This window comes from Lithobates pipiens, unplaced genomic scaffold, assembly GCF_037356315.1.
Source record: "Lithobates pipiens isolate NorthernLeopardFrog02 unplaced genomic scaffold, aLitPip1_a1.2 Scaffold_8, whole genome shotgun sequence".
Lineage (NCBI taxonomy): Eukaryota > Metazoa > Chordata > Amphibia > Anura > Ranidae > Lithobates > Lithobates pipiens.
In genome coordinates, this window is record NW_027507903.1 from 248,310,913 (window position 1) to 248,336,484 (window position 25,572).

The 25,572-nt window shown below is 41.3% G+C and overlaps 1 protein-coding gene across 4 annotated transcripts in view; it reads left to right on the top strand.

Moving 5' to 3' along the window:
* The window catches only part of RASSF3 (Ras association domain family member 3), a 244,190-nt gene that overhangs the window by 104,159 nt on the left and 114,459 nt on the right, over window positions 1-25,572 (top strand). For all 4 annotated transcript variants that reach the window (XM_077469751.1, XM_077469752.1, XM_077469753.1 and 1 more), the window contains exon 2: window positions 2,282-2,406. In XM_077469751.1, coding sequence (XP_077325877.1) covers window positions 2,282-2,406 — 125 coding nt within the window. The remainder of the gene's footprint in view (window positions 1-2,281; window positions 2,407-25,572) is intronic.

The window sequence follows — 25,572 nt, forward strand, 5'->3', positions numbered from 1 at the left end:
GGAAGGCGAATAGCGTGCAATATGGATAATTCCTCCATCTCTCCAATTTCATGGAGACGGGTGAGACACTCAGAAATACTGGGGCACAGGTGGTGTGCCCCAGTGTATTGGAATACATAATTTTGCGCCGTTGACAATATGCATGGCTAAGGATTTGAGGTACACTTTAGGTGATAATGACGAATGTTGCAGAAAAAAGTGCACTGGAGTGTAAACCAGAGTATAAGTATATAAGTATAAGTATAAGTATATATATATATGTGTGTATATAAACTGAAAAATACCAAATCTATTCTTGAGGATGTTCTATGGGCATATTGATTAACTGTTAGGTTTTGGGAACGCCAAAAGTTAACCAGGCCCAATTCCCTCACCGAATGTTAATTCGGTAAGTGAGCATCCAGGAGTGCCTATGACCGTTCCAAATCTATCTTTATTAAGGTGATGTCTAATAGAGCTTTAGGCACAGGTTCCTACTACATGGACATGCCTCTCCCGGACGTTACTAAGTAGACTTTCACTTGTAGAGTATGTTATGAACATTGCTGAACCTCTCTACTAGTCCCTTTTCACAATAAAATTAGGCTTATTTTGCTTTTAACAACAAGCATGTTAAAGTGTCTGCCCTTTGCCTAAACCTCTGCCTATTTATTGCCTGACACCATTTGGGCCTTACATTCTCCAAACTGTCCTCTCTACTCTTTACCTGAACTAATAATGCCCTCTTCACTCATAATCACATGCAATATATGGAGTTTAAATTTTGTGTTGTTTTTTTTACTAGTCTTTGTGCACAGAAGCAATTTCTGTTTCACAAGTGTCAAGAAGCAGAGATCAAGAGTATGCTATGTCTAATAAATCTATGTGGGTTTGCTTTTATATTGGAAGAGAGAAAGGGTAAAGGGCCACAGGCCCTAATTCGGACTTTACAGGCAAGATGGACAATGATATACCGTATATACTCGAGTATAGGCCGACCCGAATATAAGCCGAGGCCCCCAATTTACCCCCAAAAAAACTGGCAAACTTATTGACTCGTGTATAAGCCGAGGGTGAGACATGCCTGTCCATCCCTGTGTGTGTGTCCGTCCATCCCTGTGTGTCCGTCCATCCCTGTGTGTCCGTCCATCCATCCCTGTGTGTGTGTGTGTCCATCCATCCATCCATCCCTGTGTGTGTGTGTCTCCATCCATCCATCCATCCATCCCTGTGTGTGTGTGTCTCCATCCATCCATCCATCCATCCCTGTGTGTGTGTGTGTCTCCATCCATCCATCCATCCATCCCTGTGTGTGTCTCCATCCATCCATCCATCCCTGTGTGTGTCTCCATCCGTGTGTGTGTGTGTGTGTGTGTGTGTGTGTGTGTGTCCAGCCTACCTTTGTCCCGAGCCTCCGTCCCGTGCCTTGCCTCCTTGCCTCCGTCCCGTGCCGTGACTTGCCTCCTTGCATCCGTCCCGTGTCGTGCCGTGCCTTGCCGCCGCCGTCCCGTCCCGTCCCGTGCCGTGCCTTCCCTTGCCTCCGTCCCGTGCCCTCTTCGTCGGCGGCCATTGTAAAGTTCAAAAGCTGCGCCGCCGCCTTCGCCTGTGATAGGCGGAACACTGAATTTCCCAGCAGCCTGTGTTCCGCCTATCACAGACGTCGTATCATCCTCGTCCGTAGTACGAGGATGATACGATGTCCGTGATAGGCGGAACACAGGCTGCTGGGAAATTCAGTGTTCCGCCTATCACAGGCGAAGGCGGAGCCGGAGGCGCGGCTTTTGAATAGAATGGCCGCTGTCTGTCTGCTCGACACGCTGATCGAGCGGGCAGACAGCGATGACTCGAGTATAAGCCGAGGGGGGCACTTTCAGCCTCAAAAAAGGGGCTGAAAATCTCGGCTTATACTCGAGTATATACGGTAGTACAAAAATATATTTTATTAACAATACGCTCCCAAGCCCCTATACGTCAATGGGTTTGGCTGTTTTGCTTTGTCAGGACACACTTGGGGGTAGTTGGAAGGAACAGGTCTCACTATCAAAGATAAAGTATATCCATCAGACATTATATTACAATAACATATGTTGTGGCTAGGAGTGTTTTTGCAATTTTTGCAATTTTTTTATTTATTTTTTTATATATTTTTTATATTTTTTCTACATAATGGTTTTTCTCCAACTTATATTGTTATATTTATACTGATAACTGATTATTTGGGAATACCAAAAGACTGAAACATGACCTAATAATATTCATCACACCTGAAGATTATACTCAAATGACTATTATTTTCTTTCAGATTGTAAATACACATGCCATACTCAGTGCCAAGGCCAGGTACAACTGAACTGTGAACCGAATGGGAAATTAATGGAATGTTCACCTGCGTACGACACATTGGACCACTCGAATAACAATGATAAGGTAGGCTATAATATGTTTATCTGATTACTCTCTTATGTTATAAATCTGTAACTTATTGGTCGCTTACTGCATGTCTAAGCCCTTGTACACACGGTCGGACATTCTGACAACCAGATCCGTTGGATTTTGTCTGACGGATTTTGTCCGAAACTGTTGCATACACACGGTCGGACAAAGTTGTCGGAAAATCCGATTGTACATAACGTGATGACGTTATTTCGTTATGACGGGACTACGTTCAGGCTAGTAGCCAATAGCTTTGGTCTAGGAATTTGATCTGAGCATGCTTGGCACTTTGTCAGTCGGAGTAGGCTACACATGATCGGAGTATGTCCGATCGGAGCATTTTGTCTGTAAATTTTACGGACAAGTTGGAAAACTTGGTCCGTCAGATACTCCGACGGAAACAGTCCGATGGAGACCACACACAGTCGGATTATCCGACAAAACGGTCCGATAGGACACATTCCATCTGAATCTCCGACCGTGTGTACAAGGGCTTAGAGAAAATGTTGATCCTTCTGAATATTTATGCGTTGCTATGTTTAGTCCAAGACATAAAGAAATTGGTACAGGCTTACAGTGGGTATAGAAAAGAATCGCCCCTTTTAAAATAATCACATTTTGTTGCTTTGCAGCCTGAAATGAAGACAGGCACAGTTTTTGTTTTTATCTAGCTATATTCACTTTTTGTATCTCCCAAGTAAACCAAATAATCCCTAACATGGATTTGGATTTGATTGGAAACCATCAAAAATGCCTACATTGTGGTTCAAGAGACATTCCTAAAAGCTTGGAAGAGAATATGCGCAATGCATCATTTTGTTATTGGTAATTCTTACTTCAAAGCAATCAATAGATACAAAAATAAACCAGTAATAGAATTAAGGACATAGATTCTACCAATAGGTTTCCATTTACTAGGGAACACTTCCTCTTTAATGCTCAAAGATGACTAATAAACATTATTGTAACGAAGGAAGAAAATGAAATTTTCACATTTTTTCTGCAGCTATACTTTGTAAAAAGCCCCTGTATTTATATGAAAGAAATGCAGGAGGCCATTTTTTAATTTATTTTTTCTGTGTTACTGTTTTAAAATAAGGGTGCTTTTTCAGAATTAATGTGACTTTGTCATAATTGCTGTTACTTGCCTGATAGGCAAGCTTAGCTTCATTTCTAGCGAAAGCTGCAGTAGTCCACAATCTCAGCCCTCCTAACCTAAACGAAACTAGAAATTCCACCCACCCAGTTGTGTACTTACCTCAGCATGGCAGCCATGGTAGGTGTAGGTAGGCAGCTGGATTAGGGGTTACCTGTATCATTTCAGTTTACCTGGATAGGAGGAGTGGGCTAATGCATTTCACTAAACTTGTTCTATAAAGGGAAAGAACAGTGAGTTTTTTTCGGGGGAATATATATTTTGATTTCTTACAGTGTTTTCCTTAAAGTGTAAATATGGGCAATAGAAAAATTGGCATATATGACGTTGTTCATCACTGGCATTAACACTGCAGTTATTGTATTCTGAGTACCCCTGTAACATAGCTTTATTACTGGTTAACCCTGCTGGTAGAGATTTCCATTTTTTATAACAGGGTAACGGCACTGTTCACTCTACAGTAAAATCACACAGCTGTGTTGTCATCCTGTGGACAGAGTCATTTTATGATGAACATGTCGTTTCTGGTGAAATGTAACTGCTTGTCTCCCCCCCCAAGCCATGTCTGACACTTCTCACATGTAAAAATCAGCATTTTTAAAAAAAGAACTTGATAATTACTTAGAACTCCCAAACATTATATATTTTCTGAAAGTAAAGGCCACAGAGAAAAAAAAAAGTTGACTGTTGCAATTTATATCACACAATATTTTCAATATATATTTGTTTTTCAACACAATTTTTTTAAAATAAAAATAGACTTTAATGAATTGTAGTGCACACCAACACAATTGAATGCCCTGTTGTTCGGCATCCACTTACTTATCCACTTTATGTTTATATTTTACCAAACATTTTACTCTTTAAAATTTTGCATGCCCAATTGAGACAAACTATGTTACTTAAAAATCTTCATAGACTAAGCGTTAACCCCTGTGCACCTAAGGATAAAACAAATCGAAATGCCTAAGCCCAATTTTGCAATTTTGACATGTTAGTAAAACCGTACATATCATCACAACTACTTTGTGCATCCAGGTGTATTATATCTTGTTTTTTTTCAGGAGAAATTGGAATTTAATTTGGTGGTAAATGGTAACGGATATATCGTGTGTGTGTGTGTGTGTGTGTGTGTGTGTGTGTGTGTGTGTGTGTGTGTGTGTGTGTGTGTGTGTGTGTGTTTATTTTTTATTATTAATACCAAAGAAAAACTGGTCCAAAATAGTAAAAAAAAAAAAAACAATTTTAACTGTATATTTCATGCTACTATCATTCTCTACTACCAAAGAACGACCCAAAAAAATTCTCCTGCTGCTGACAATCACAGTGATACTACATATGTGTGTATGTTAGTTGTCTGTACCAGTAGTAAAGCCCAGAAACAATAGTGCGCATTTTTGCTTTTTTTTTTAATCCTACCTAAAACACACTGACACTAACCCTGACACTGACCTAGATCAAACCTTGATCTAGGTATTTTTTATTTTATTTTTTTTTTAATTTTTTTTATTTTTTTTATCTCTCTGCAAGGACAGCGAATGATACAATGTATTTCTCTCATCCATTCACAGACAGAAAAAAAGCCCAGTCCAGTGGGGCAGTATATTTGCGTGCAGTTGGTGTGAAGGGGTTAAAATCTTTCACAGCTTACCAGTTTAGCGTTGCATGGGAGGTCCGGTGTTAGAATTATTGCGCTCACTCTGACATTTTCGGCAATGCCTCACGTGTGTGGTGCAATCACGTTTCTTTTTTTTTTTTTTTTAAGATTTTTATTAAAGAATTATCATCATGCATTGACAGTTTTACAGTATAGTGCAAAACACAGTAAAAATAAATTCACCCATAAAATCAAAACACATTAATTATGCAAGTACAATAACCTCTGCAATTAGGATCACTGTTTACATATGCGTGTAAGACCAACAAGCATATAACAATGGGGGCAGAAGCACTTTAATTTTTGATTTTTTGATTTATTTTATTTAAATGTATTTTTTTACATTGTCAATTTTGTTTAATTATCAAAGTTATTTCTATCACAAGGGATGCACAACATTCCTTATCATAGCTGGGGCAGTGACCGGTCCGGAACTCTTTACTGAGACATCTGAGATCTATTAAACTGCAAATCTCTCCTCTGCCCTGATGAAGCAAACCGATACGGACAAAATCCACATCGCTTCCGGTTTCATAGACCATAGAAATGATCAGGGAGTGGAAGTTCCTCCTACACCTCTATGGTGTGCCTCCCTGACCGCCAGTTTCAGTCCCAGTGCCTTGATGGAATGGAAGAGCTCAGGAAGGATGCGGGAGGAGGGGGGACCACATTCCATAAGACTTGTAAAAGTGACCCAGGGGCTGTATAGTCACGTTTTATATTATAGAAAATCGCCCCCCCCCCCCCAAAAAAAAAAAAGATCCACGACTGCAGCTGCACGGAAACCCAAGGACATACTGGTATGTCCATTTGACGGAAGTGGTTAAAAGCCAAGTTCACCTTTAGGAGCATGTTATGCTCTTATTTAGGGTATAACATGTACCATGTTCTTAAGCATCTGCCTACCACCCTCCATGTTGAATAATGCCCTTGCTATAGGTGTAGACCATTACGTACATGATGAAGCCTGACCTGAAAACTCCCAGGACATTGCTAGGATGTTGCTAAACGAGGCCCAGCTACTACTGTTCATCTTCACCATCAGAGAAGTCAGAACTTTCTCTGATTTAAAACCTTCTCACATGTGCTTTCTTCCCCCCTGATGCAGTAGCATGGAGTGTTTCAGAGGTCACTAATGTAGAGTTGGCCTACACCAGTGATGACAAACCTCATGGAAAATGCAGTTCCAAAACATCTGGGGTGCCAAGGTTCGCCATCACTTGCCTACACCTATAGTAAGGGCATTATTCAGCTTTAGTCAAAGCTGCCCACACCCTACACACACCCTTTTCTACATAGACAGTTTTTTTGGTAATTGTGAATTAACCCCTTAAAGATGACCTTGGCCTTTAAGTTTCAGGTGAACTTTAGCTGCTTGCCGACTGCCTCATGTAGGTGTACGGCGGCAGAACGGCTCTACTTTGCTGGGTCACGTACCTAGTAGGCTATCCGGCGCTTCCCGGTAGGGGGCACGCGCCGGCTATGCTGTGCTATTAGTCACAGTACTAGCCGATCAGTGGATGCTGGCCAATGATTGACCGCCAGAACCCTCTGATCAGCGAGGAGGAAGACAGGACAGAGCTCTGTCAATGTAAACTAAACAGGGAATAAAAACTGTCACATCCCTTAGTAAAAGCAGCTCACAGTACACACAAACATTGGTTAGGCATACCATTTCATCCTTTGATCACCCTAGTTATTTAACCCATTCCCAGCCAGTGTCATTAGTACAGTGACCGTTTATATTTTTAGCACTGATCACTGTGTTCGTGTCACTGGTTCAGACAAAGTGTCAAGTGTCAGTGTCTGTGTCAGATTTCCTGCCATACTATCGCAGTCCCGCTATAAGGTGTTGATCACTGCCATTACTAGTATAAAAAAAAAAAAAATTCCAGGGTACTGTATATATGCCATAGTTTGTAGACGCTATAACTTCCGTGCAAACCAATCAATATACGCTTATTGGGATTTTTTTTTTTTTTACCAAAAATATGGAGCAGAATACTTATTTCTTCAAATATAATTATAGTGGAAAGTAAAAAAAAAGTATTTATTTTTCTTTAATTTTCATTCTTTTTTGTATATAGTGCAAAAAATAGTGCTGGAGAGATTAGGCTGTTAAAGAAAGTGTAAAAATAATAGATGTACTGTCATCCTTTTTTTTTACCAAAAATGGCTTTCTCTCAGTTTTTATTTATTAATTTTCCTTCTAAAGATTGATTTTTTTTATTTTTTTTACATAATTAACACTATCCATGGGCATTATATACCACTTTGCATTCCTTGGGTTATAGCGCTGAGTTTCAAACTGGCAATGTGTGTTTTTTATTTTTTTACGTTACTGTGTTTAACATGTAATATAACGGTTATGAAAGGACCATATACAATATGTCATTTTCTGATTTTACCCAGAGTTTCACTTTAATTTCAACAAATATTAAGCCCAAAAGCAAACCTTTATTATATTGCAGCTTACTAATTCTTAGATTTGATGCCTGCATTAGTTTTCTTTTTGGGCTTTCTTTCTTATATTTTCATCTGGTAATCTGGCCAGTAAATCTGTGTTTGTTTTTTTTGTTTTTTGTTTTTTTTCAAAAGAACAAGCTCTCAGGCAGATGTATCAGTTGCAGGGATGAGACAAAGCATTAAAAACTGGCAGAGATGCTTACAATGATCAGATTTAATTTTATTTATGTAAAACCATTATCCCAAGAAGAAGAAAAAACTGTTGTTGTAATGGCTTATAAAGTTTTAGCTGGGATTTGGCTTCAATTTGTTAGATGTACTAACAGATTTAAATAAACAAACACCACCCACCCCTCCCCCCAGACTGACAATGCTGCTCTCCCAAGGTTCCACCTGTGCTCCTTCATCCAGGCTGGAGGCACTCTAATACCGGAGGTGTGTTACTGACCAGATCCCCAGGTAAAAAAAGAAGGAAAACAAACAAACAAAAAGAAAACAAATGCAGCCACCACATCTAATGATTGGTAATCTGCAATATATTACATTTTTTAAATCTCAAATAATAAACCATGCTAATGGCAATTAGAATAATATGTAAAAAAATGCTGCAAACACTTTAGGCGATCTATACCATAGAATGGAACATCAATAGAAAAGTGTGCTTTCTTATTTATGTGAGTGCAATTTTATTATTTATTAAAATGTTTCTTTTGCTGGTTTACACTTTGTGGTGCATGGGTCGCCCTTTTTTTCCCCCTTTCTGAGTATATTTATCTGTAATGTTGAAGACAGATCTAAATAACCAGTGGTGTCCTGTTTGGTGGTGTTTGGAGTGTATTCTGGTCCTTATGTATATGAAATTGTAATTGTTAACCACTTGACCACCGGAAGGTTTTACCTCCCCCTTCATGACCAGGGCATCTTTTGCTATTCAGCACAGTGCTACTTTAACTGGCAATTGCTCAATCATGCAACACTGTACGCAAATTAAATTTTTATCACCACTGGGTTTGTTATTTTTGGCTATATAAATGAAAAAATACTGAAAATGTTGAAAACCTAGTTTCTATTATAAAATTTGGCAAATAATCTTTCTTCATAAATGTGGGCCAAAATGTATTCTGCTTTTTTTTCCCCTCAATGAAGGTTTATTTTATAAATGTGAGAATACAATGAAATAAACATTCTACATTTAAACTACAAATTACTTATTACTCTGCAAAATGTATTCTGTTATACATTTCTTAGGTAAAAAAAAATCCAAAATAAGTTGATATTATTTATTCTGTGTGAAAGTTATACAGTCTACAAACTATGGTATACTGTATACAGCATCTCACAAAAGTGAGTACACCGCTCACATTTTTGTAAATATTTTATCTTTTCATGTGACAACACTGAAGAAATGACACTTTGCTACAATGTAAAGTAGTGAGTGTACAGCTTGTATAACAGTGTAAATTTGCTGTCCCCTCAAAATAACTCAACATACAGCCATTAATGTCTAAACCGCTGGCAACAAAAGTGAGTACACCCCTAAGTGAAAATGTCCAAATTGGGCCCAAAGCGTCAATATTTTGTGTGGCCACCATTATTTAGGGTTTAGATCTGGAGACGTGTTTGGCCAGTCCATCACCTTTACCCTCAGCTACTTTAGCAAGGCAGTGGTCGTCTTGAAGGTGTGTTTGGGGTCGTTATCATGTTGGAATACTGCCCTGCGGCCCATTCTCCATAGGGAGGAAATCATGCTCTGCTTCAGTATGTCACAGTACATGTTGGCATTCATGGTTCCCTCAGTAAACTGTAGCACCCCAGTCCCGGCAGCACTCATGCAGCCCCAGACCATGACACTCCCACCACCATGCTTGACTGTAGGCAAGACACACTTGTCTTTGTACTCCTCATGTGGTTGCCGCCACACGCGCTTGACACCATCTGAACCCAATAAGTTTATCTTGGTCTCATTCATGTCCTTAGTCTGCTTGTCTTCAGCAAACTGTTAGCGGGCTTCCTTGTGCATCATCTTTAGAAGAGGTTTCCTTCTGACAGCCATGCAGACCAATTTGATGCTGTGTGCGGTGTATGGTCTGAGCACTGACAGGCTGACCCCCCACACCCCACCCCATTCCCTCAACTTCTGCAGTAATGCTGACAGTACACGCACGTCTATTTCCCAAAGACAACCTCTGGATATGACGCTGAGCATGTGCACACAACTTCTTTGGTCGACCATGGCAAGGCCTGTTCTGAATGGAACCTGTCCTGTTAAACGGCTGTATGGTCTTGGCCACCATGCTGCAGCTCAGTTTCAGGGTCTTAGTAATATGCTTATAGCCTAGGCCAGTGTTTCCCAACTCCACTCCTCAAGGCACCCCAACAGGTAATGTTTTCAAGATTTCCCTCAGATGAAACAGCTGTGGTAATTATTAAGGCAGTGAAACTGTTCAAATCACCTGTACAAAATAATGGAAAGCCTGAAAACATGACCTGTTGGGGCACCTTGAGGACTGGAGTTGAGAAACACTGGCCTAGGCCATCTTTACTGTATGTAGAGCAACAATTCTTTTTTTCGGATGCTCAGAGAGTTCTTTGCTATGAGGTGCCATGTTGAACTTCCAGTGAGAGCGATAGCACCAAATTCAACACACCTGCTAACAATTCACACCTGTGACCTTGTAACACTAATGAGTCACATGGCACCGGGCAGGGAAAATGGCTAATTGGGCCCAATATGGAAATTTTCACTTAGGGATGTACTCCCTTTTGTTGCCAGCCGTTTAGACATTAATGGCTATGTGTTATCTTGAGAGGACAGCAAATTTGCACTGTTCTACAGTCACTACTTTACATTGTAGCAAAGTGTCATTTCTTCAGTGTTGTTACATGAAAAGATGTAATAAAATATTTAAAAAAAAAATGAGGGGTGTATTCACTTTTGTGAGATGCTGTATATTTGAAAATGTAACAATCCTGATGTACTGACTGCCTATCTCATTTCTTGAGGCCCTAAAATGCCAGGACAGTACAAATACCCCCAAATAATTTTTTGGAACGTAGACAGTCCAAGGTAATTAGTAAGAGGCCTGCAGTTTTTTGATGTTGTAATTTTATGTTGCAATTTTTAGAAAAATTAAGAAATCAAATCAAAAAAATGTAGTTTTTCTTTCCACAATTTTTTTTTTTTTTTTACATGCTGTCACCAGTGCAGTACAGCATCATCCTATGACTAGTGTGGTATTGATCGGGGGCACTGATTGGTGACAGTATGCAAAAAAAAAAAAAAAAATGATAAAAAAAATTTTTTTATTACATTTTTCTTTTTTTTTATTCTTTTTTTCTTTTTTTTTTGTTACAATTTTTTACCTTTTTTTTAATTATTATTTTTTTTTACATCCTGTCAGAGTAATTCACCAAAGTGACACTACTATCCTGGGGGGGGAGGGGTCATCAGGGAATTTTGTGATTATTGTTGCTGTTATAAGCAATAGTTTTAGCTGTCATGAATGGCTTTTATTCATGAGAGATTGCTCGATTGCCATTTATGATTGTTTTGCTGACATTGGAATGATGTGATCACTATGACCAATCATAGCAATCACATGATACCAGGTACCAATCACCATGATTTGCTGTGTCCGGCAGACACAGCGGTCGTGGGTTTGTGCCGCTGCATGCATGTTCACTGCAATGTACAGGTACATCGTGGTGCCTGCAGCTGCCATACGCTCTCAGTATGATTATTAAGAACGGGTCGGAAAGTTGTTGAAGTGATCCCAGTCCAGCTTGTTATCAATTGGCGTTCCTTGAAGAGCACCAATGGGGTGGATCTACATAAGAAGACATGCCATACATGACCTCCCTATAATTTGACGATCACGGGATTCCGGTAAGCCTTGTGTGAATCATTTATGGTGGAGGTCGGCTCACTAGAGTCCTCCAGTGCTGCACATTATTTATTTTGTGTGGATTCTATGAGAAGCATTTCTTTTGTGTGGACATTCACATATTGTTTATTTATGTCCATATGCATGTTGGTGTTTTATCTGTATCTATTGAGAGCAGCACATTTTTCTGTTGATAATTTTGGGTTCAATACCACCTTCAGTTTATTTTACATGCTTGTTTGTCCACTTTCTTGTTTTATTTAATGTAGAGATTTGTAGTCTCCCCATTGCTCAATGGCACATTATTCATAAAAAACAAGGTTTTTAAACATTAACACACAATGATAACATTTCAACCAATCTGATGTCTTACCTAAAAATGTACAAAAATGAAACCACTGCCATAAGGGCAGTGAAAGGAATGTAGTTATCATAGCACTGGACCCTAGTATGCAAAGCCATGGTCATTGCCATGAGAGGACTAAAACTGCTAACCAGACAGGAATGTGTGTTCATGGCAGAGTGCTTTGGGAATTTGTACTGAAAAGCCATTACCACATTAAAGGGTTTTAAAACCATTCCAGCTTTTCATTAGTCGTATCTTAATCTTTTAGTCTTCCGGACTTTAAGTCTGACATATGTTGTATATGACAGTGCTTCCCAGGTCAGCCCCCCTTCCTCTATACTTTATAGAACATAAGATAACTACAACTAGATACCTGTGTGTGATGCAGCCTGTTTCTCAGTGGAAGAACTCATATAAAATGCTCCTGCTGGGTCAGTCTTTTAGAAGTATAGTACACTTTAATGCTTCTATTGCTGAAAATCAACACAGCACACATATTGGCTTCGCCTTCTCATGCAGTCAGTTCTGAGTGAAGATGAAAAACTATGGTTATTAGACGCCCAACAGAAGTAGTTGTAAACTTAAATTTTCCTCAACTTCCTGGTTCCTGGGCCAGGGAGTATACATTTCCCAGCTTCCCTTCCATAGCAGCTCAGGGAGACCAAACCTAATAAGGAAGAGGCAGCTTTAGATCTGCAGCCAGGTGAGAGGCCCTTCACTGTCAGAACCAGCATGTGGTCAGCTGGGCCAGAGTCTGACACACAGCTTCTCCAAAAGCACCAGCTACTGTGGGGAGCCCTTCCCTGATTGCTACCAGAGTACTCCAGGTCCAGGGAACAGGCACTTTGTTTTTGGACCCCCCCCCCCCCCCATCTGTTTGCTTGAGTTACCAGAGCTAACCAGGAGTTCACTCTAAGAGACACTGCTGAATATAAGCATAAGTAGGTCCATTCTGTACTGTAAAGTAGTGATTTTCAACTTGACTTCCTGTTTGTCACGGAAACCCCGCCGAATTCCACTTGAGTGCTTCCGTCAGTACACTGCTTCCTCCAATCTGGACCTTTTAGATATCAGATATTACAGCCCATATATTGTAACTAAGAACCAGACAAGACTAGCTCAGTTACACAGCTTGAACATGGAATCTTTATTAGAATACAGTCTTATATACAATTCAGAAAAAGAAAAAAACGCAGTTCGATAGGCACGGACTGCAAAAGGGGTTACTTTGGGCACCAAAAAATATTTCAGAATAAGGTTAATTCATTCAAAAATTATATTTTTATTTTTATATGTTTAATTTCATTATTAACCACAATTAAATGAATAAAAACCAAGAGCAATTCATAAAGAATATCCATATATAAATAGACAGTACATATACCATAAAAGACAGACTACCAACAGGACATACATAAATAGCACACACACAACAAACACAAAAATGACGCTGGTCCGGACCAATTGCTGTTGGCTGCTGTAACCGATCAATATATATTATTAAACATTGACGTTTAACTCGTAAAAATTGACCCACTGGGATCCCATTTTTGAGCCAGTGTGGGTGATGACTGCATGCGTAAATTCAAAAAATATAAATCAGATCGAACCAATTAAAAAAAGTCCAAAGAAAGAAAAATTCAAGAAGGTGATTCATTCCTTCTATAATGTGAATGTATATAGTGATGCCACGAGGAAGTAAGTGTGCCACCTGACCGCTCCACACAATAGTAAAGCAGGCTGCTTACCAGACCCGCAGCACCACTTTATCTGGCCATATACTGTAAATCTGGATGGATGCACTCTATAAAAGTGCCAAAAAGAAAAAAAGGTGCCATAGTGTAGTATTTTTTAAATCACGCTTTAATAAATGAAAAGGCACCTACAAAATGCTCCAGTGTATACGACATAACATGTTGGGTCTCACACTGGTATGCGTAATGACATCACTGCATGAATGGGAAATAAATAAGGTACTTCTTACATTATATATTAAATAATAAAAACAAAGGTGTTGGTAGCATATATTTGGAAATCTACAGTATGTGGAAGCCACGTTGTGTCGTTAAGGTCCCTCTGCTCAGCATGGTCCTTAGCACTAATTTAACAAAGAAACCATCCTAGGCAACACACAGCAATAAACAGATATGCCTAGAATTAACTAATTATACTATTTTCAGGACATTCAGGCACAGTGTTCAGTTTGCTTGCTGACTCGCTGGTAAGTGTGCTTTAAACATACGCCTTGCCCTAAAGGCTAGTCATTGATTGCTAAGACATGCTGGAGGCCTTCAGCTGCCTGGTGTGCTGGGCTTCTGATCTGTGTCTGCAGCTATACAGAGGAATAGGGTTACCTTTAGGCATGCCAGCCTTTATTCCATTGATTGCTGTGTGTCACAGGGTGGGAGCTTTGTTAATTTAGAGGTAGAGACCATGCTGTGTAGAGGGGCCTTGACGAGGCTTCCCTATATGCTACTGACATCTCTGCCTTTATATTGTTTTATAGTGTAAGGAAGTATTGGGAGTTTTTTCCAGACAACTTATCTGATCAATGGGAAGAAAATTAATTTTCAAAGCTGAAAACCTCCTTAATGATGGCATTACATTCTTATTTTTATATTTGCTCTGCAATTAGAGTGAGGAGGTTTTACTTTAATGAAGGCTTAGCTAAAATACTTCCATGTCTACAGTCTAAATACTTGTATTATACGACGTTTGTATTTTTTAAACCTACTCCTTTTTCCTGTGTTTGCTATTTGCAGTACAATACTAATAGGTAGAGTATGCCCACAATCTGCCACTCTCGCTGAACCCCCAATGACCATGATTTTCACCAGAGTCTGTATTGTACTCTTCACCAGACTTTGCTGCAGTTCTTCATGTAATACTTGATCACGGATGTGTTCACTCAGTATGAGCATCGTGTATATGGGCAAATGGAGCTTACATACTGGATAATAGATGAATGTGTGCAGACTTGTATTGTGTGCCAATGCCCCTTGTTTTGTCACTGAATGCAAGTGTCAGCATACCTTTTGTCCAAGTTTCAGGTTAACTGATTAACTTACAGTACCAGTCATGCATTACTAATAATATCTAGCATCTTGATCTCTATTCACAACATAGAAAGTGGTATGATCGTAAAATCAGGGCTACAATGTTGGAATGGGGAATAATTTGCAAAGTATTTAGTCATCCTCCCAGTAGAGTAAATCTGTGAATTTTTGTTTGTTTTATATAAATAAAACATATCTGCTATTATGTCGTATGGCATTCCAGTAAAACATAAATTCTTAATTCAGTTCAACCACCATAATATACAGCTCTGTGCCCAAAACATAAAAGGCGGTCCTAACATCAGATATAGTTGTTCATGTTAAGTGCTTGCATGTTTGTATGTGAGACTGTTGCATGTGACACTGTAAGCCCCTGTACACACGGTCGGAGATTTCCACAACCAAATCCATCCATTTTGCCCGTTGGATTTTGCCCGTCAGATTTTGTCCATCGGATCTTGTCCGAAACTGTTGCATACACACGGTCGGACAAAGTTGGCGAAAAATCCGATCTTTCAGAACCGGATGACGTAATTTCGTTACGATGGGACTACATTCAGGCTAGTAGGCAATAGCTTTGATGTAGGAATTTGATCTGAGCATGCGTGGCACTTGGTCCGATCAAAATTCTCTACACATGATCGGAGTATGTCCGATCAGCCCAGTTGGTCGGGAAATATTTCCAACATGTTGGAAAATTGGGTCCGACGGATATTCCGACGGAATCAGTCCGATGCATACCACACACAGTCGGATTATCCGACGACACGGTCTGATAGGACACATTCCGATGGATTCTCCGACCGTGTGTACAAGGGCTAAGGCATATTATGTGGGTATAAGGGTTCATGCTCAAGTCAAAATTACTGAGGCTTATGCCAAGATTAATTGTATTCACATTAATCAGGTTGATTTAAAGTGGACCTGTAGGCTCACCCTATCTTCTTAGGTGGACTTAGGTCCAAAGAAGGGGAACCTACCAGTTCTGGGCACATCTCCATTCTATCTTCGGGGTACCCTGAGATCTGCTATATTGATTAGGGCGGTACACCTCTCAGATTTCTGCAGCAGGTATGGGCAGGTATACATGACCAGCTGCAGGCAGAAGGCCTGTCCAAATCAAAGGTCAACAATATCTGTGGCAGTCTACATCTCTTTGCATATAATCGCATATACCTGTGGTTAGGGATAGACATGTACCTCTGGACACTGTCAATGTCATCCCTAACTACAGGTGATCGCATGTGAACAGATGCCAACAACCATGGACAGTGTTGTTGATTTGTACAGGCTTCCTGTCTGCAACTGATCACAAACCCCTGGCAGTACCTGCCAGAAAAAAAATTCTGTTCTGTGCAGGGTATGGCACTATTCGGTTTAGCAGATCTCCTGGTACTTTGAAGATGTGAGCAGAAGCTGTAGTTTCCATGTCTTCCAACCTAAGGCCACCTTGGAAGGTAAGCCCACAGGCCCACTTTTAATCAACCCGATTAAAAGTGATTACAATCAATCCTGCTTAGCATAAACCTCAGTTATTTTGACTTTCCCATCAGCGTCAAATCTCCAGTGCAAACATCCAGCAGGTACATAGTACCACAATCAAGGCGAATGCCAGAGAAAAATTTCATCAGAAAAATTACATTGATCTCTACAGTATCATTTGGGATGTTGGGGAACCTCAGTGACAACCAATTCTAAAATGCTTACAGCGATACTCATACTCCAGGAGTAAACTTTTTGCAGCTGCAGCATTAATCCAGAATGTCACAAAGCATCCAAAAAAAAACAAAAAAAAAACACCCAAATGTGTGGGCCTTCATTTAAAAGCCTCAAGGCTGAGACCTCTGCTAACTAACTAAAATGGGCATTATTGCTTTTCTTGCATTTATCAGGAAGTCTTTGGTCATGTGTCCATTGCCGGAAGGAATTAAGATTTGCAGGGAACATAAAATAAACGTATTACAAAGCTCTTTCATATTTCTAGTGCAATTATGGAGAATAATAGGTTGTGACAGGCCACAAGACATTTTCTTCATGTAATCACTTTTATGTATGAGGCCCTTCATTTGACAGATCAATTCTTACAGCATAGTATGTGCTACTATGGTAATTTAATTAAAATTTTCGTTAAATCACACCTGTGAATTCTGGATCGTTTTAGTAAAGACAATGATAGTTTTGGCAGTGAATGGGGTATTTGGGCTTTGCCTCTGTTTCCTGTTCATTTCCAGCAATTATCTTCCTGTCAAGTGTCCAGTTCATCAGGCTGCGCAAAGGCCATGGTGTCTGGGCAAGCTTGCCAAGGAAGATATTTAGGAGGGCTTATATTCCAGTATTTTCTTGGCTCTTTTTTAGGTTTTAAGCAACAGAAAACGTATCTACAGGTTTATGACATTCAGTTATTTCTGTGTCAACATTATATATGTTAAACTACACACAAGTGCAGTAAAGCAGATTATGCATTTATGTTCATTAGATATGCTGACTCATATACTCATCATCTGCCCTCATCCTTTCCAAGTGACTTTTACACTTTTTGTTCTTTTTCCGATAGCTACATTTTATCTTAATGCCTAACTCCAGAATTTGGACAAAGTCTAGCCTTTCAGTGCTCCCCCCTTCCTCCACACTGCAAGGGTTAATTGCTTGGTTAGTCCAGGGTTGCAGGAAAAAAGTAATGCATACCCTACTTTATTCAGTGCTCAAACAGGGTCCCTCCATTGGTGCAGCCGGTCCCTCCACACCTCCTATCTAGGGCACTCCAGGCAATGGTCGCACGCCTGTCTCCATGACCAATGCAGGGTTAATAGCCCGGCATTGTATGTGATGAAGCAGAGGGGCTGCCCACATGCCAGGGCACCAAAGGGAGAGAAGGAGAGTGCCAGAGTGGAAGTAATGCATGCTCTTCAGTTGCCCTTAGACACAATGAGCACTTAATCCTTGCTTTGGGGGGGCCCCCACAGTAAGACACCTTTCACACTGAGGCAGTTTTCAGGCATTTCAGTGCTAGAATTCACACCCGGGCGGTGCTCTTGCGGGGCCTTAGAAAAAGTCCTGCAAGCACCATCTTTGGAGTGGCTTGGGAGCAATAAGTGGGCAGTGCTTCCAAAGCACCTGGAAAAGTGCTTCCGAAGCACCGCAACACGGGTGTTTTTAACCCCTTCTTTGGTGTTAAAAGTGCTCTGCTAGTGGCCGAAAAGTGGCGCAAAAGCACCACTTAAACAGCAGCGCTTTACCGCTAACGGGCAGCGCTTTCAGCGTGAAAGCAGCCTAAGAGTAGGTATTAGCTAATTTCTAGAGTTTGGCTTTTTTTTTTCTTTCTGGCTCCTTATATAATATCCATATCATATATAGTTAGGACTATCATAAATGGGCATAATTTTCACCAAGAAAGTCATGCAACAAAACTGCAGAGATACTTTTTTTTTTAATTATCTTTGTGCTGCTGACTTTCCCCAGCCAGTTATTTTTGACATGCACTTGCTCCAGCAAGCTGCTATATTTGTATCTAGATATCTAGATAAACTGTATAACAGTCTTATTTAAATGCCATCTATTTTTTGTATACATTTTTTATTTTATTTTTGTTTATGTTCAGAGCTTTTATGTTTTAAATAATTTTTGTTTTTTTAGACAGATAAAACTTTTTTATTGAGATAAACAAACAATTCAACACTGTAGGTTCTGTAGGTTCCAGATAGGACATTGCTATTTACAATCAGACATATAATCACAATCACGCTTGTCTGCTCGTTTCATTTGTATTCATTACACCCTCTCCCCGTTGTCTCCTCCCCTATCTTCCTGATTTATGCCCCTCTCCACTTAGTCTCTCTCCATCTGTATGCTTACCCCGAAGCCACACCCCACTCTCCGCCCAACCACGCCTCCTGTTTCAATCTCTCTTCCTCTATTTAAACCCCTGTTTTCCCCTTCTCATCTGATTGGCCTGATGAAAGAGCGCGGTCGTCTCTCCACCTCGACCCGAACGCTCAGGAAACGCGTCGCCCGCCGTGACGTCACAACCCCGCGATCCGCGTGTCACCGCTAACCAAGCCTCGCTTTGGAAACACATCCTCTGCGTCCACCAAGCCGGCATTTCTTAACAACAAACTCGTGGTAACGCCAGGAGAGGACAACATGACACCCGCGGACCGGATCCCATATGACGGACGAATCAGATGAAAAAACCGCCCCCCTTGTATTCTACATGCCTTTTTATGCCTTGGAAAATGTGAGTGCATCATCTGTTTGTTTTACCTGTGAATAAATTGCCTTTTAAAAATCTACACCCAGAGGCGCCCCCTTCTTCTTCTCTTTTCATATAATCACAATCCACCATTGAAACAACAATTATATTTTCACTCTGTTTCGTCCCCCCCCCCCCTTTCTTGACCCATGCACCATGCCTTTATTCATGGGTCAAGAAAGGGGGGGGGGATGAAACAAAGTAATGGGTATCCTCCCATTACCTAGCAGATACACAGCATAATTAAGATCAACATCTGTATTAAAGAAGTAGTCTGTCTAAAACCCAACCAACTGGAGAGAGGCACTGGAGTGTCTAACCAATGAGACCATAGAGCAGTGAACTTTCCAGGACGAACCCGATGTTGAAAAATTTATTTTTACAGCCTTAAGGTGTCCCCCATTTGGGTAGTCCATTCTCGTAAGGTAGGAGGCTCCCTTCCAGTGCCTGAGGATAAGCTTACCTGCCTGCAAAAGAACCCTGGCTATAGCCTGTTTGGGGTTGTCCTCAATGGGAAGGTCATCTAGGATTCCCAATATTCGGGGCTTAGGGTCCATCTGGATATTGACCTGAAATACCTGGTTGATGGTATCAACAACCCCTGACCAGTAGCGATGTAGCTTGAGACAACGCCACAAAAGGTGAATAAGGTCTCCATGGTCCCTTACTCCCATTCTATATAGCCTTGCAGGCGTAAGGTGCACCGGCAATACAATATTCATTCGGGACAGCCACTGTGCCACATTGAGAGAGCACAACTGTACCGCCTGTAGAGCTGCCTCCCACTGCTCCTCCTCAAATGGGCCTGCATCTCTTTCCCAAGGGCCGCCGCATTAGATGGAAAGCCTTTCAAGTGTGTAGACAAGAGCATAGAATAACACAGTGATATAAATCCCTTGTAGTAAGAGACTTCTGTCATATAATGAAAGATGGGGGCCGGGGACTGCAACCACAACACTCCTTCCTACTGTGCTCTAAATGCACGGTGTAGCTGCACATAGGGTTAATACATTGATTGCGAGAGGCTGAATTTAGTCTGCAAGGAGCATATTATGCAGTTGGAAAAATGTGTAGCAAGCGATTGTGTTCCACACATAAAACTTTAATGTTAGAATTACATTTTTCTATTTACAGCGAACAGATGAAACATTAAGCGTCACTAGCTGACCCTAAAAATGATGTTGTGCTTTGCCAGCGACTACCCTTATTCAGGGGGGTCACAAAGCGCTTGTTGGATCAGTGATCCCATAGAGGGATATCCAGATGTTCTGAGTGTCTCCCACCAGAAGCCTCCACACACCAGGCGATGGTCAGACCAGAGTAAGATATCTACCCTTTCAGGGGGGTAAACATGCAAAGAAGCAAAGACTCCAATAGTGCAGTATTGTCTATTTGTGGTGTTGGAGTTGACCAGGTCCAATATGCTAAATTTACATATGCATTATCTTTGATTCACATTTGAAGCGCTGCACTTTACATTTTTATGAATTTATTAACATACACCTATAGTCATATACACATTATGTTCACTAAAGGAAACCTGTCATGATAAAAACATGCAGGCTGCCACAAAATGCTAATTACCTGAATGTTAAGCCAGCCATACACGGTGCGAATTTCATTCCAGTCGAGTCATTGTATTCTCCGGGGGGGGAGAAACCCCCTCCAGGAGAAATTAGTGATTATTGCTAGATAACCGCATGTAAGATCTGGCAGGTAGGTTTTACCCAAGTTGATCAATTGATCAACTCGGTACATTCAGCCTACCCATACATTGTTCGAATCTCTACCAGTTGCTGAACCGGTCGCGATTCAACTGATCTATAGCCAGCCTTACTCTGACTCTTTTGCTTCAATACTTTTGAGTCCATGACATGGAACTAGTATGCAGACAGTGACTTCTGACTTTGATTTGACTTGCTTGGCATGTATCTGTAGCGGTGACGCTTTGGACAAAGTGTCATTCATCGTAAATTAAGTTTTTTGCCTCAGAACGGTAATGGGGTTCTGAGGGTTAATTATGTAGGTTAAAGCGGAGGTCCACCCTAAAGTGGACCTTCCGCTCATCGGAACCCTCCCCCCCTCCGGTGCCACAATCGGCACCTTTCAGGGGGGAGGGGGGTGCAGTTACCTGGATAATCCAGGTAACAGCACCCACTTCCGGGATAGCTGTCTGCGGAAAGGGGCGTAACTTACGCCCCTTTCCGCAACTGCCCGCCCCTTTCCGCAAGTGCCCCGCTGCCTGCTGGGAAACACACAGCTCCCAGAGGCAGCGGGGAGCGTCCTTATTGCGCCGCGCGATTCGCGCATGCGCAGTAGGGAACCGGGAAATGAAGCCGAAAGGCTCCATTTCCTGATTCCCATACCCAAGATGGCGGCGGCAGGACCCGAGAGACGACCGAGCGATCGGCTTCGGGTTCCGACATCGCGGGCGCGCTGGACAGGTAAGTGTCACTATTTTAAAAGTCAGCAGCTGCAGTATTTGTAGCTGCTGGCTTTTAAAAAAAAAAAAAAATCGCGGAGTCCCGGTGGACTCCCGCTTTAACTTTGACATGAGTTTGGCTGGGCTGTGTTAGAGTTCTGCCTGGTCATGTGTACAGTGAGGTGCACATGTCAGGCCAGAACCAGGCCTGGTTGGACGTTTTGGTTATCAGCTTCCTTGGAGCCAATCAGTGGGTGTGCCTGGTCCCGCTGAGGAGTCTGGGGAGGGGTACTTAAGATGTTGAGGTCACGTGTTCCGTGTGGTTCGTTCGTAAGGCCCTAGTGGTCTGTTCCTGATTCTGGACCGTGGTAGCCCCTTGAGGGGTCCCAGTCACGGGAGCGTTCGTCGCTCCGCAACATGCTTCGGTTGGTTAACCCCAATAGACCCGCCTGATCTGGGGTAGGGATCCGTCTGTTCCCGAGTCTCTGAACCGGCTGGTCCGAGGCACAGTAACTGAGGGAGGATTCAAGGCGTCCGGGTGTGCTCTCGGCTTGGAGGGGCACCGCAGCTCGTGTAAGTGACCGGGGGAGGACTCTTCGGGGGAGGGCCAACGAGCTGGCATCCTGAGAAGTGCCTAGTTACTGAGTTGGGAAGGACATTGACGAATCCACACTTTTTTCCATTACTGTCAAGGAGACAGAGAACGTTCCAGGTACTGAGGAAAAAGGTTCTTGTTCACTTTCAGTTACAACTTGTTCAAGGTCAGAGATTTTACAAGTTCTGAGTCAAAGTGCTGATTGCCATAATCTCTGGCTAGAGATTTGTTCAGCTTTGAAGCGCCCAGTTGCGAGTGGCTACTCTCTGGGTGGTACTAGAGACTTTATTATATCTGCAGTTCAAGGTGCCTGAGTTTCTTCACCCTTGCCCTCTGTTCCCATACGAGACTGTGTTGTTGGATGTTACCCCTGCAAAAAAAAACTTTCAAAAGGACTTTATTGGTGTCAGTGTCCAAAGTTGTTGGGTACCAACCCTGGGAACACCTAGACGTGGAAGAACAAGCCAAGCGGAGGTAACCGGTAAGCCCAAAAGTTAAGGCCGCCCTGCAAAGGGTTATGGCCGCTACATATCATTATTTCTGGTCAGTGATTTCGAAGTTTTAAAGCATAGTGCCTCTGCACAGCAACCAGATAACTAGCAAATTTCCTGAAGACAATTGGAAATGGCAGTTCCCTTGCTGCGTACTTTTAATATTATGTTTAACAGTTGGTGGTGCTATTGCTATTATGCAGTCTAACTCCTGAACACGTCCAGCCTTATTTAACTCTAGTTTGCATAGATATTTATGGTCAGAAGTATTTTCCCTTAACACCTTCAAGACTAGTATAAATCTTATTAGCATAGAGCAGCACAGCAGAAGTACCGAGGATTAGTGAGGTGTAAGGAGATTTATGAACAGCTTGCCTTTTAAGTCTGAGCACTTCTTAGAAGTGAAATCTAATGTAGAGGTATTTTATTGAAATTATCAATTAAATCAGATTAATTAATACACAAGATGTTAAACTGACATCATACCATGGAAAGAATGTACATAAGTCTTTTTAAGAGAAGCGGTTTTAACAAATGACTTGTTTAGAGTTCAATAGTAATGTACCCAAATTGCATGTAAAACGCACCTAAAAAAAGCATTGTACTCAAAATTCACCTAAAGTGCATCGCACAGATGTGAACCCGGCCTAAAAATTTCAAGTACCAGAGAAGATATGACTACATAGATGGTCAGGTCCTAAAGAACAGAACATTAGGCCTTGTACTTTTTGTAGATAGCATGCTAGGGCTTGTATAGATGGATGCAGCATGGATTTAGGTGGATTTGAGATGCTTTTGAGTTCTTTGTGACCTGTGGTTTACCTACCTTGAAGCTGCTTTGAGAGGGTTTTGCCTCCCCTTTGACTGTTATGGAATGAAAGCAGTTTTAAGGGCTCTTTCACACATGCATTGGGGGGCTAGGAAATACAATATTTAGTGAAATGGAGCAGAATTATCTGATACAGTTCCTAGAAGATCCTCAACTCTCAAGCACATGTTTAAGACTTGTCTTACATCTCTTGACAAAACACAGGTACCAGCCAGCGCCTACTAAGCACTCCTACTAATCAAGTGAAATAGCTGGAACAATACTTCAGTAGAAATATTTGCAAGCCAGCAAACATTTCATATTCTTAACCACCTTTGCTATAAGATCAGAGGAAAGATAATGCCCAAATACCAATCATACTCCTTCTTTCTTTTGTGTGGGGAGGGGAATGTACAGATATTTTTATAATTATAATGTACAAAATGGGTTCCTCACATTTGAGACTTTAAATGGACCACAAACAGTATTAGATATAAAAATATGAACTTATTGAAACTTAAATGACAGTAAAAAAACATCAAAGATGGAGATGAAAACAAACGCATATAATGGAACCAGAAATGGAAACTGGAAAGAGGTCCAGGGACTGCCAAAACCATGGAAGTCCAATGCGTTGAGAAAAAATAAAATGCATTTCTTCTTCAGGGTCAAAGGGCTTGCAAGTTCCAAATCTCTAGTTTAAATCCCAAGTGTTAGTACTCTATCCCACAAGGAGAAAGATCGCCACTCAAGGAATAGAGAAAGAGGTTATGGCATCATGGCTGCGCACAAACGTCAACACAGGCAGACAAGATGTCCAGTGGCTCACATAGGAACAGATAGTCCCATTAAGAAAATATAGTCAGTATCAAGGACCCTTGACTGTGGTATGATCAAGTGGCTCTGTCTTCATAAAGGCTTTATATGAGGTGAGAGGTAACTATACTCAAAGCACAAATCAGCACTGAATCGGTACAGATTGGAGACTGCAATACGTAAATGTGAGGATCTATCACCTGGCTAGCAAGCCAGATTGATATTATAGCTCTTATAAAGCAGCTTGTGTCTTCCAGGTGGAGCAGGAAATAATTATAATAGTCAACTTACACTTTGCTAGATAAATATAGCAAATGTGTTAAATGTCTTTGGATCTTTGGAGCTGCCGCAACCACCCCCTAAAGTGTACTAAATCACTTTAAAAGAAAAAATGAAAATATATTTTTTTCTTTTGGTTTTTCCAATGTAGAGATATTGGCATCTAGTATAAATGCTTAAAGTAATTCTGAAGTGTAGTAAAATCATGTAAATGTAGTTTGCTGCTGGATATCTAAACACACATCTGATGTCCGACCAACATTTACTGTTAAGGGTCTTCATAGGTCAACTGGATCTTCTTAATTCCTGGTATGGGGAGAATGGGCATGCTTTACCACCTACACCCCACATTGTGTACATCTTTCATGAAAGTAGAAGGGCCTATGACCAGTATGCATGCATACCTTATGCAGTGTGATGCCCAATTCAATTTTGCATTGTAAATTTACAATTTTACAATGATTATATGTACAATATGAAGTGGATGTGTACTCTGGTGTGGTTACACTTGTACTGTATTCATCCTTGGGTATAGCTTCTTCTCTAGGAGGATTAAAGTGGTTGTAAACCCTTACAAACCACTTTGACCTACAGGTAAGCCTAGATTAAGGCTTACCTGTAGGTCCAAGCAATATCTCCTAAACCTATATGGTTTAGGAGATATTTTCCCTGAAAACGGGCACCGCTGTCTACGGCGCATGCGCCGTAGACAGCGGCGCGCAGGCGCACTGAGCGCGGCAGTTTCAAGAATGGAGCTGCCGCATTTGTCGACTCCAGTGCGCATGCGCGGGAGTGACGTCATCGCGGCTTCGCCGAATGACAGCGGCGGAGCTGCGAGACGCCACCAGCAAGATGGATGCGGCGGACTACAGGGGACAGCGGCGACTTCGCTGGCTCCTGTGTCAGGTAAGTGACACATAATGGGCTACTATGCG